The sequence below is a fragment of the Mustelus asterias genome, chromosome 8, assembly GCF_964213995.1.
Source record: "Mustelus asterias chromosome 8, sMusAst1.hap1.1, whole genome shotgun sequence".
NCBI lineage: Eukaryota > Metazoa > Chordata > Chondrichthyes > Carcharhiniformes > Triakidae > Mustelus > Mustelus asterias.
The window spans coordinates 106,312,926-106,325,135 of NC_135808.1; the positions used below are offsets into that span (position 1 = coordinate 106,312,926).

The 12,210-nt window shown below is 43.4% G+C and overlaps 1 protein-coding gene across 4 annotated transcripts in view; it reads left to right on the forward strand.

Moving 5' to 3' along the window:
- Window positions 1-12,210, forward strand: part of slc6a9 (solute carrier family 6 member 9) — a 251,359-nt gene that overhangs the window by 30,407 nt on the left and 208,742 nt on the right. For 2 of the 4 annotated variants that reach the window (XM_078218677.1, XM_078218676.1), the window contains one exon: window positions 1,431-1,603. In XM_078218677.1, coding sequence (XP_078074803.1) covers window positions 1,574-1,603 — 30 coding nt within the window. In that variant the 5' untranslated portion in view covers window positions 1,431-1,573. Of the gene's footprint in view, window positions 1-1,076; window positions 1,155-1,183; window positions 1,604-12,210 lie in introns of those variants that run through there. The other 2 variants (XM_078218680.1, XM_078218679.1) reach the window with 2 other exon arrangements.

A 12,210-nucleotide genomic window follows, 5' to 3' on the forward strand; every position in this document is an offset into this window, starting at 1 on the left:
CAATCATAAAAAGATTTGCTCAGAGTAGGACTGATTATTAAATTTACTGAAGCCGTTTTTGTTTTTATGTGAACGCTTTAGCACTTTGAAGAGAAAGTGGTGCATTTTACAAAGTAACTGGATGGGGGTGGAATAGAATCCTGGAATCCCTACAGTGCAGATGGAGGCCATTCGGCCCATCAAGTCTGCACCAACAACAATCCCACCCAGGCCCACGCCAGGTTCAGCTCTTCCCTGAGTTCGGGATGTGCATTCCCATCCTACAGGGCCCCACACCAAAATTGTACCTGAGCTACTTTGACAATATGTGAAGGATTCCATCAGAGTATTATATTTTTAAGTGTTAACATCAGTTCACCTCTGAATTGGAGAAATATTTCCTTGCTTTTGCTTTTTGGCTGCTTGCACTGTGATAAAATGGCAAATCATTGAAGACCTTCTGGAATTGAATGGGCTTTTTCAATATAAAAACCATGGGGCATGCTCATAAATATTACACTGAAGGAAAATTTGGTGCACTTGAAGAAATACTGCAAATAGATGTTCTGCTAATTATTCATGTGTGAAGCATTGAGCGACCGAGACTGAGACTCAAATTTGAGTAAACTTCCGAATGCACAATATAGGCTTTAGAATCCTTACAGTCTAAATTGTCATTCCTGCTAAGTCTTGGCATTGCCAACACGGCAAGTTTATTTATTAGTCACAAGTAAGGCTTACATTAACACTGCAATGAAGTTACTGTGAAATTTCCCTAGTTGCCACACCCTGGCGCCTGTTTGGGTCAATGCACCTAACCAGCATGTCTTTCAGACTGTGGGAGGAAACCAGAGCACCCGGAGGAAACCCACACAGACACGGGGAGAACGTGCAAACTCCACACAGACAGTGACCCAAGCCGGGAATCAAACCCGGGTCCCTGGCACTGTGAGGCAGCAGTGCTAACCACCGTGCCGCCCCTAGATACTTCCGGTATCTGTTTGGTATCTGCCTCTGTACTGCAGTGAGCTTGCAACTCTCCAAGTTTATTACAAACATTCATATCACTCGATGCTGAGTCATACATGCGTCATGAGTGAGGCAGAGAGGAGGAATGGTATTACTGTGGAAGCTGGTTGCACCTCAGTGGAAAGGGTTCAAATGAGTTGTGAAATGTACTTCAGCTTTTTGCTCGTTATCATTTGAAAGGGGGAGGGAGAGAAGAGTAAAGTGAGGGGGATTTAGTGCATTGTGGTGAGAGAGACAAAAGGACTTCAAGTTAATATATGTGTAAATTAAAAATGCACCGACATTTTACTGGGGGGTGGCTACCCAGATGTAGCAGATTGAAGAAAAAAATGGGAATAAAATCACCTTTGGTCTGCTTTTGACTGCTCGTGGTGCCATAGAACCGGACTAAATAAAACCCACTGTGTCACATGTTGTTTCAGAGTGATCAAGGTTTCTGGATTAGTCAGAGACAGTGAAGAGATTTTCATTACCACCACAGCAAGAGAGAGACAGAGGGCAGCAGTGACTGAACAGAAGTTCATGACGAGCGTGCTGTGAAAGCTCGGAACAATTCATTCAGACCATGGTGGACAAAAGCTCTGAAGCCATGCTGGTAAGACCTGAAACATTACTTGTTGTTAAAAATAATGTCAGTCGATTTGAGTTCCACAGTTTATGTTGACAAAACCTGGAATGTATTCTCTATCTGTATGAAATCACTTTGTATTTTGTCTGTTTGGCAGTCTTGCTTTCTTGTTGAAAAGGATCTGTTCCAAGTTTGGATCTACTGTAGCAACCTCCTTGGGTTCAGTGGTGCCAGTTGATCCTGTAATTGGTCTAAGTGTCGTATTTTTATGGGAGGTTGATTCACATAGTCTTATATTGACTGCCATGAAAGTACAACCCAGAGATGTGACATGGGCAACGACTTGTGATCTTGGAATGGTCAGTCAAGTTTTTCACTAATGCTTCAATTCTTTTAAAATGCAAACAGTTGGCTTGGTAAGACCAGATATGACTCCATCAGCTGCTTCATTTCAACGTAAATGGTGCAGTGTATCATTATGTAACGATAAAAAAATGTAAAAAAGTACGACTGAATCACAAATCAGTGAGTTAATCAGGGTGTCTTCTCATTGTGTTGTAAACTGTCTGAGCCTGGCTAAAGCTTACAAAGTACTCTATTTGAAAACCTAAGTACGTGGATCTTTCAAAGTACCCCATCCCCTTGTCCAAGAATTGGCTGAAAATGTTGCTAATCAAACCTGTTACTGCACCTCTCTCATGCAAAGCCCAACAGAAATGGCATTCTAACCCTCTGTGATGTGAACATTTGTTTAGAAGGCCAGAATGCTTTTGGAATGGCCCAGGTAAGAATGAGTTACATAGCTTTATGGCACATTCTCCAAATGACTGTAACCTGAGGCCTTTATTCACATTTTGCAAGTGCACCTTGCTTTTACAATGATCAATTAGTTGCAACTCTTTTCTAGTTGCTTGTGAGAGCCGACAACACCGGTTATTATTGCTGTTTAGCAATATTATTGAACTTTGATGAATCTTTTGGATTGTAGCCTGCTTTTAATTAGGTCTTAATCACATCTTTGAACATGAAACAAATCAGATATTGGTTGCAACCACATTGAAACCCATCTCTTTGTCACCTCCAAGTCTATTGCTTAAAGGACACGATTGGGGTATTCAGTCCCTAAACACCCAAAAAATGGCAGAGTTTCACTCAATGATAATTTTACTGAGTTAGCAAACAGATGTGTGGGATTTGAGCCCCCAAACAACAGCAGAAGTCCCAAGAGGGAACTCTCCCTTTCTGAGACTAAATTCTGTGGTGGGGCTGGGAACGTGGAGTGTTTCCTCGTGTGGCAACAGGCGGGAAAACACACCAAATCCTCTAGCCCCGACCTCATTAACTATGCACTCAGGCGTTTTATGCCACATTCAGTGGAGGAACAGATCTGGGTGGCATGTAGTCTGCCATCATGTCTGGGCACAATATTGAAAAGGTGCACAACTTCACTGTTCATTATTAGAGAAAGAAGATGGACCTCCTTACATTAAAGATATATCTCCGGGAGCACTCTGAGACTGGGAGATGGACTTGCTGAGAAAGAAGATGAATCTCCAGGAACTCCCTGAGGCTAGAAGATGAACCTCTTCCAGTGCCCCAAATCTGGAAAGTCCACCTGTAGATGCTCCTTACACCCATTGTTGTGGTGTTCCAGGGTTGCAGGCAACCTCCACCCTGAACTCCAGAGATAGCCGTAGATATTGTTCATGTGTCCCGACATCTGCTGTCACATTGTTCCTAATATGTTTTGCATCAATGTGTTTTCCAACCGGGGTCCTGGAGAATTGGGCAGGGGTGGTCAGGTCTTAACCAGCATCCCATTATTGGGATGCAAATTAGTTTCATGCCAGTCTCCAGCGAATTTTCCGATCCACCATGGCGGATGCCAGCGGAAGCTCCCTCAGGAAATTCATGTCGGCATAAAACCAATTGTTGCCACTCCCACCGAGGCTCTCTCTCCCCCCCCCCCCAAAGTTACTGGCGGAGGCATGATCCACACGAAGGGGATGAGCTTACCAGAATTTGGTAGAGTGTCGGTTCTCTGTTAGCGGAGACCATTGGAGATTCTCGTAGATCTCGCACTGCGCTCGAGAGTCGGAAGATCCCGGGAGCTGGAAGAACCTGCCATCGAATGGGCTAAGCATATTTAAATACCACTTCAAATATACTAATCGGCATTGTGCCCTTGCCGGGTGAGATCCGGTTTGCACCAATAGAAAAGGACCGGGACGATTGCAAACCATTCGGTGCTAAGCGTGAAACCCGCTTTTAGGCCCACACACAATTTTCCAGGATCAGTGTGATCTGCGCCAGGCGCAGTGAGGCTGGAAAATCTCACCCCCCACCCCCCCTCCGCCCAGATCACCTATAGCCGAAATTCAAGCCGCGGAGATTGCTAAATCTTTGCTCCCTATTTTCTTAAAGGTCAGCATCCAACACCACCCGGATGCACAATTAATGAGTTTGGAAACGGAAGATTTGGTGTGTATTCCTGCTGTCCTCCGCAGTACGAAACACTCCATGTTCCTTCGTCTTAATCCCCAGATGGGGGGAGAATCCCACCCTTAGGCACAGCTTAGGTATAGTGGTGGGGAAACAGAGTTTCCTCTTCCCATCCTGACTACCTTTTCTCCTCCAGCTAGGAAGAGCTGACTGCACCGTTACCAGCTCATAGCCGTAATTACTTTAGGAGAAGGAGGTTAGGAAAGCCACCCCTAACTTTAAGCCACAGATCTCTCTGCCCTGAGGGATTTCCAAGACAGGAGTGCAAGTGTCCCTTGGGCACCAGCGAGAAGCCTAATGGCTGGAATTTTACCACCCCACCTACCATGGGAATTGGACCGGGCAAGAGGCAGACATCGAGAAGGTCCATTGACCACGGATGAGATTTTACGGTTTCGGGATGAGCAAGGTCGTAAGCTTCCCCCCCAGTGTCTCCTTTTGGGGTGGAACAGACAAGAATTGCCCATCTTCTCTGGACCTAACACCATGCCTTTTGTTAGGTCACTGCTCAGTCAGAAGTTGAACATTAAAGTTGCAGGCACATCACCCGGACTCCCCTGCCTCTTTTTAATATTTGGCCCCTTCTCCTTCAAGTGCCCCAACTTATGTCTTCCTCTCCGGCAATGGCGGGCACCCACCTAGTAACCGAGACCCCTCCTTTCATAATAGCTTTAAAGAACGTAGCTGGGTGTGGGTAATGGCAGGCTTACTGTGACGAGCAGGAATCCTGCTCCAACCCACTGTGGCCAGATTCAGGAATATTTTGCCCTCTATTTGACGCATGTCCCAATATTTTGGACTGCAGCATGAACATGGCCATTGAACTTTATTTATACTAAAATAACTGTTTGTGTAATTTTGTTGCAACCTGCCTGTTGAGAATCACTCTCTTTATATTTTAAAACACTCCTTTTTTGTGCGGGAGATAATGTCAATGAGAGAAAGAAAGTAAAATTGATTTCACTTTTGAGAAAATTATCCAATAGCCAGCAATACTTCTTGTGAGCTGTCCCCAGCATACCCTCTATGAATGGTATGTTTTTGTCTGTATAACATGCAGAAACAATGCTTTTGACTGGACTCCAATACATGTGAGAATAATAAATAGAAAAAAAATCAATATGTTTGAACAGGTTTTCATTGGCCACTGTGTCCCTGGTAAAGGCAAACACATTGATAATAATGCACACCCTTCCCATCCAATTGGTGCATTCGCAGGAAAGGTCATTGGGTAATAGTTCAACAGAAAAAAATAATCTTTAAAAGTGGTGCATTCTGGTTCATTTGATGCAGCTTTACCCTTCATAATTGGCCAATGAACTAAGCTTAAAAAAAGGGAAAAGCAAATTGACATTTGTGCTTTCAACTCACTTTCCCATAACCGGCTTCAAAAAGGAGTCCTGCTCCCCCCAACCCATGCCACTCCTTTCTGCTCATTCTCACCAAAGTGATGGAAGGGGTCATCAACAGTCCAATCAATTCACACTCAGCAAAAACCTGCTCACTAACGCTCAGTCTGGGTTCCACCAGGGCCACTCGGCTCCTAGCCCAATTATGGACGAAAGAGTGAGGTGGGAGTGGCTGCCCTTGACTTGAAGGCAGTATTTAACCAAGTATGGCAACAAGGCGCTCTATCAAAACTGGAGTCAATGGGAATCAGGGGGGGAAGCTCTCCTCTGGTTGGACTCATACCTAGCACAAAAGGTAAAAAGTTACAATTGTTAGAGATCAATTATCTCCGTCCCAGGACATCTCTGCAGGAGTTCTTAGAGTCCCAGACTCAGCCATCTTCAGGTACCTGATTCTTCTTTCCATTATAAGTGAAGTGGAGATGTTTGCTGATGACTGCACAATGTTCAGCACCAGTCGCAACTCCTCAGATACTGAGCTAGTCCCATGTGCAAATGCAGTAAGACCTGGACAACATTCAGGCTTGGGCTGATAGTTGGCAAGTAACATTCACGCCATACAGATTGCAAGCAATGACCATCTGCAACAAGAGAATCCAATGATCTGCTCTTCAATGGCTTTACCATCACTGAATCCTCCCATAAACATTCTGAAACTGAACTGGACCAGCCATATAAATACTGTGACAACAAGAGCGGCTCAGTGTCTGCAAATTCTGTGGCAACTCAAATTCTGAGTTCTGTAACTCACCTCAGTTCCCCAAATCTACATGTCTCAAGTCAGGAGTGTGATGGAATACTTTCCACTTAATTAGATCAGTGCAGCACCAACAATGTTCAGGACACCATCCAGGACAAAGCAGCCCACTTGATTGGCTGACACCACTGACACATAGTGGTAACAGTGTGTACCACTTACAAGATGCACTGCAGAAACTCACCAAGGCTCCTTCGATGGCACCTTCCAAACCCGTGCACTCTTATCATCTAGAAGGACAAGGGTAGCATTGCTGAGGGACAACACCAGTTGCCAGTTCCCCATCAAGCCACTCATCATTCTATCTACCCTATCTATGTTCCTCATAATTTTGTACACTTCAGTCATGTCCCCGTCAGCTTTCTCTGCTCTAATGAAAACAACCCCAGCCTAGCTCTTCTCTGGAAGTGGGTTAATGATAGTTTCTCTTTGTTTGTTAGGACTACCCTGTCACAAAACTCGCCAAGTGGAGAATCACTTAACCAAGCAAAATCTTACTTCCATATCAGATGTAAATTGCTGATTTACATCTGATATGGAATGTTGCTTGAGAGTTGACTGGTTGGCCTTTTGTTAGATTGAATTTCAGTTTGTTGTCTCCAGGATCATATTGTGTCATTCTATATGCATTTGGTATTTGACTACTGTTCTGATTTTACAGAACAGATTAGTTTGGCGCAGTCGAGGAACTAATTAATAAAACAAATTAGTAGTTGAGTCAACGTTATATCAACTGTTCATTATTGATTTGATGCTGATTTTTCCAAAGTTGGAATTTTGGTGGAAAAACGTATAAAGAAGTTAGACTGTGGAATTGACTATTTGACCCAACCAGTATGTGTTGATGGTTAACTGCCATGTGAGAAAATAGTCACATTTTCCCACTCTATTCCATAGAATCCCTAAAGTGCAGAAGATGGCTATTTGGCCCATCATGTCTGCACTGACTCTCCCACAGAACATCTTACCCAGGCCCACCTCCATCCTATCCCCATAATCCCCTCATTTACCATGGCTGATCCCCCTAACCTACACATCTTGGGATCATTCCTTCATCTATTTATCCCATTTAATCTTCAACGTTAACACCTTTTCTGGATGGTTAAGTCCTGAAGTCAAGTCATATATAATATACGTATATAAAAGCTATCAATAGTAATTAGAAAGTTCAGATATGGTCTACATGTTGAAATAATTAACCAGGTTTCATTAGATAATTTTAGTGAGTCTTTTATTTCACTGTTGAGCTGAGCAGTGTGGCTGATGCTCAGTTACTACGATGAAACAGGACAAAAGAATGCATGCAACATTTTAGCATCACTCTGTTAATCTTTTGAATAAGGTGGATCGCAACACTGTCGCAACCACTCAGGATAATTTTGGGTAGAAACTGTCCTTTGAAAGAGTTGCTATCTTGAAACAATAGTTTTTCAGGAGGATCCATCATTTCTTAGTAATCTGTGTTACGCCCTAGAAGTCAGCGTCAGTAATATGAGCAGAAAATCTTTAATGCATGTAACAAACACAAATGATCCAGGTCTCTAATTTATCTAGTGTTTCCAGGACTTTCCAGCCAGCATTATAACAGGTGCAGGCTCTGTCTTCACTTTACAAGGTAAGTGTCATTAAGGAAGGAAATGGAGGATTGAAGCCGGGGCAGAAATTCCCTACATCGGATGTCCCACTTTCCCAGTTCTTTTAGGATCCCGTGCACCCAATGAGTTGAGGTGTGCCAATCTTCAGATGGTAGTGGTTAGGTTACATTACGAGTTCAGACCAGGAAGGTGGCTTAGTCCTTTGACGAATGGAACACTTTTTGTCTTCACATTTCTTGATCAGTCCCCGAGGCCAAAGTTGACAAGACAGGGAGCATTCCCCATTGACAATTAGGTGCCAGATCTCCTGTGAGCATAAGGTAAGTGGGCAGTGAAGATGCCCCTGGAGTGTCAGATGTCAAATGCTGTCACCCCATGAGAGTTCTTTGAGATGCAGCCAAATGATGAATTTGCTTTCTAGCGGGAGCCTTCCAATGATGTGACAGAAAAATGCACTGGAGGCAGCGATTTTAACTTCCCCAAATTATGATGGTATTTTCTTTGAAAAAAAGGTGGGTTAATGGGGTGCTTTCTTTGCCTTGGACTAATCTTGCTAAGAGGCATCTTTCCATTGTATTTAGTGTCTGCTTATGTAAAAGAAAATGGATTTTATTAATACTTGCTTATTAAAGTTTTACAGCATTCTGCACCTGGCTTACTGCTTGAGGAGACAGCATCCCCAGGCTAGATGGGCTTTATTTAGAAAGATTTCTACCTCTTGTTCATCAGCCACTGGCAGGTTTTTAAAACTAATAAGGATCAAACAAACTGCCCTCTTAACGTAGGGTATTTCATCTCTGACATTTTTAATGAGCTATTTGTTGAAAATAACAAAGACAAAAAACAGAATTTCAAATGTTGCTCGTTCATTTTGCTCTCATTAATTCTAGACCTTATTTGAATGGAATCTGTTTGTAACTAACTCTATATTAGAACTCGCTGATTACTGGAACTCCTTTAATGTGACGTTGGAGTGCAGTGGTAATGTGAGTTATAGAGACAGTTTTACATTGGCATATTAATGGTGGGGACGCTGGTTCATCAGTGAGGTTTATCAGGAAATTGGTCCCTGTATGTACCAAATTAAATGAATTTATTGCTCGGTATTTGCAAAATACTTGGCTCCCAAATTCTGAAGTGTACGAGGCTGAAGATCTGAAGGTTGCGGACCTAGCTATTTAGTTGGGTGACCCTGCTATGATTTTCAGTATCAATGTGAGGGTTCCGCATTACTATAGATCAAACAAGTGCAGCATCACTTGGGACATACCTCCAGCACTTTGCTTATGTGTGACAGCTGGGAACTCTGGCAGTTTCCCATGACGGTGTTGTTGCCCCAGATGACTCCAGGCACCCTCTTTTGAAGGAACGCCCCCCAAACCTCCTGGACACCAGGATACCTCCATTCACCCGGTGTATCACTTAACGTAGATATAATGGGTTTCAACTGAACCTGAGGAGAGGATTTCAGCCCTTCCTGGTAAGTGCTTTGTAAGGGCTAGGCAAAACAATCTTGTCATTACATGACAGTGTTGGTCTTAGATTGCTACGCAATACTTTTAACAAGAAAAACTATCCTGACATCCAGAGACTAACTTCTCGGGGATTGAATGGTCCATCTTAGGGAAGAAAGGAGAAAATAGATGCCATAGGAATGCTTGCAGTGAATGTGTTGAATCTGTGGCATATTAAAGAAAGAACGGTTAAGAAAAGCAGAGATCTAAAAAATAGAAAGCGGATGCTAGAGAAATGAATTTAAACTCTTGAAGAACAATTTGATCAGTGTTTGAATGAGAAATGAGTTTTGGGTATTACCCTTTGGAATGTATTCATTGCGGAAGATAGAAAATGTTGATGAACATGGTGAGTTAACTATTATTTGCAAAAGTAAAGTCTGTAAGGTACATAAAGGTAAATTGAACTGTCCATTAATCTGTGACAGGATTGATATGAATGCACCATGAGCCAATGACATTGCATGAATTGAACCAAGTAGCAAACAATAGGGAACAATGTGATGTTGGTGCTCTCATCTTCCTTGAAGGTGGGCGTTGTGGGATTGGAAGGCGCTGTCAGAGTATTCATGATGAATTTGGGAGAACATCCTGTGGATAGTGCATTCTATAACTCCAGAGTGCTGGTAGTGAGGAGGTGGATATTGATTTCACGGCTAGGGCTGTTTACTTGATATTGAGCTTCTCAACTGCTATTGGAGCAGCACCTATCCAGTCAACTGATGAGCGTTCCCTCACATCTCTGCATGGTAGTGAGATTGAGGGATTGAAATGTGAACTACTTATTGCAGAGTATCCAGTTGCTGATTTTTTTCTTGTAGGCACCGTGTTTCAACAGTTAAACATCTGATCGCCAATTCCCCTCAGGATGATAATGGTGGGGAAACACAGCAGTGAGGTTTAACTAGAAGAGTGGGATTTTCCGGCCGTGCTTGCCCCAAAACTGGAAAATCTTGCCTGAGGTCAACAGACCTTTACATGGTCCGCCCTCCCCCCCCATCCACTACGATTCTCGTGGCAGACGGGATGGTAAAGTTCTCAAAGAGTTTGGGCTTTCTTTAGTTCAAGTTGGCCAATACCAGCCACTTAATAAGTTGCAAAGACTACCTCCTACTTCTAAACCAAAGTCTTGACGTCATCCAAAGTCCTGTGCAAGCTGATGTTTCATTAGGGTGAATGGAGCTGAAGATTGTAAAGCCATCAATGAACACGTCAGCTCCTGACCTTCTGACGGAAGGAAGGTTATTGATAAAGCACCTAAAGATGGGTGTGATGCCTGAGCAATTTTGACAGCAATGTTCTGAGACTGTGATAGTTGATCTCACTAGATCTCCAAGATCATCATCTTGGGAGCAGCCACTGGAGGGTTTTATGTTGATCTCAATTGAGTTTAAATTATGCTGCAAAACTGATCAAGTCACAAGCGAAGTTGATACACTCTGGCCGAAACATTAAACAATTAGGAAAACAGATTGTGGTATGCAAATATAAAGACAAATGCCAAAGTCGATTTTCAAATTGTGGAACAGTGTGTGCAAGGTCTTTGGGACTTTGAGCACGGCAACAGTTAACATTGATTAAAAGAATTGACGCAGTTGCTAAAAGTAAATACGGACAAGTATGCCGATTTAAAGAAATAAAGCAAATCGTGCAAATTAAGACCAGTGCTCAATAGAATATTTATCAGCTGAATTTGACAAGAAAGTACTCAATGAATGGTAGGACACTAGGAAGTTCTGTGGAACAAAGGGACCTTGGCCTGTTTGTCCACAGATCTCTGAAAGCGGAAGGGCATGTTAGTAGGGTGGTAAAAAAGGCATATGAGACACTTGCCTTTATCACTCAAGGCATAGACTACAAAAGCAGGGAAGTCATGTTGGAGTTGTATTGAACTTTGGTGAGGCCACAGCGAGAGCACTGTGTGCAGTTCTGATCACCACATTATGGGAAGGATGTAATTTCACTGGAGGGGGTGCAGAGGAGATCCACCAGGATGCTGCCTGGAATAGAACATTTAAGTTATGAAGAAAGGTTAGGTAGGCTTGGGTTGTTTTCGTTGGAGCAGGTGGGTAAGTGGAGCTGAGTCCACAAAAAGATCAGCCATGATCTTATTGAATGGTGGAGCAGACTCGAGGGGCCAGATGGCCTACTCTAGTTCTTATGTTCTTACATAGAAGACTGAGGGACTACCTGGTCGAGGTGTACAAGATTGAGAGAACTGGACAGAATGGATAAGGAGCAGCTATTCCTCTTAGTTGAAGGGTCAGTCACGAGGGGACATAGGTTCAAGGTGAGGAGCAGGCGGTTTGGGGGAATGTGAGGAAAACTTTTTTACTCTGAGGTGGTGACGGTCTGGAATGTGCTCCCTGGGAGGGTGGTGGAAGCAGGTTGCCTCATATCCTTTAAAAGGTATCTGGATGAGCACTTGGAACATCATAACATTCAGGACTATTGGCCAAATGCTGGCAGATGGGATTAGATAGTTCAGGTGTTTCTAATGTGTCAGTGCGGACTTGATGGGCTGAAGGGCCTCTTCTGCACTGTATAATCCTATGATTTCATGATGAGCCAGATAGAAAGAAGAAACCTGGGGACAGGAGTTTGGATTGGGACTCCGATGTTAGGATCAAATCCGGGTCCTGACAGTGCACCTTTTCGGAATAAAATCACTTAACCTCAATTTTAGGTGGACTGGCCAATCGCACCCACTGTCCTAAGAGTATTTCCTCGGGTGGATGGAGCTATTACAAGGGGGCATAACTATAGGGTTCATGGTGGGAGATATAGGAAGGATATCAGAGGTGGGTTCTTTACGCAGAGAGTGGTTGGGGTGTGGAATGGACTGCCTGCAGTGATA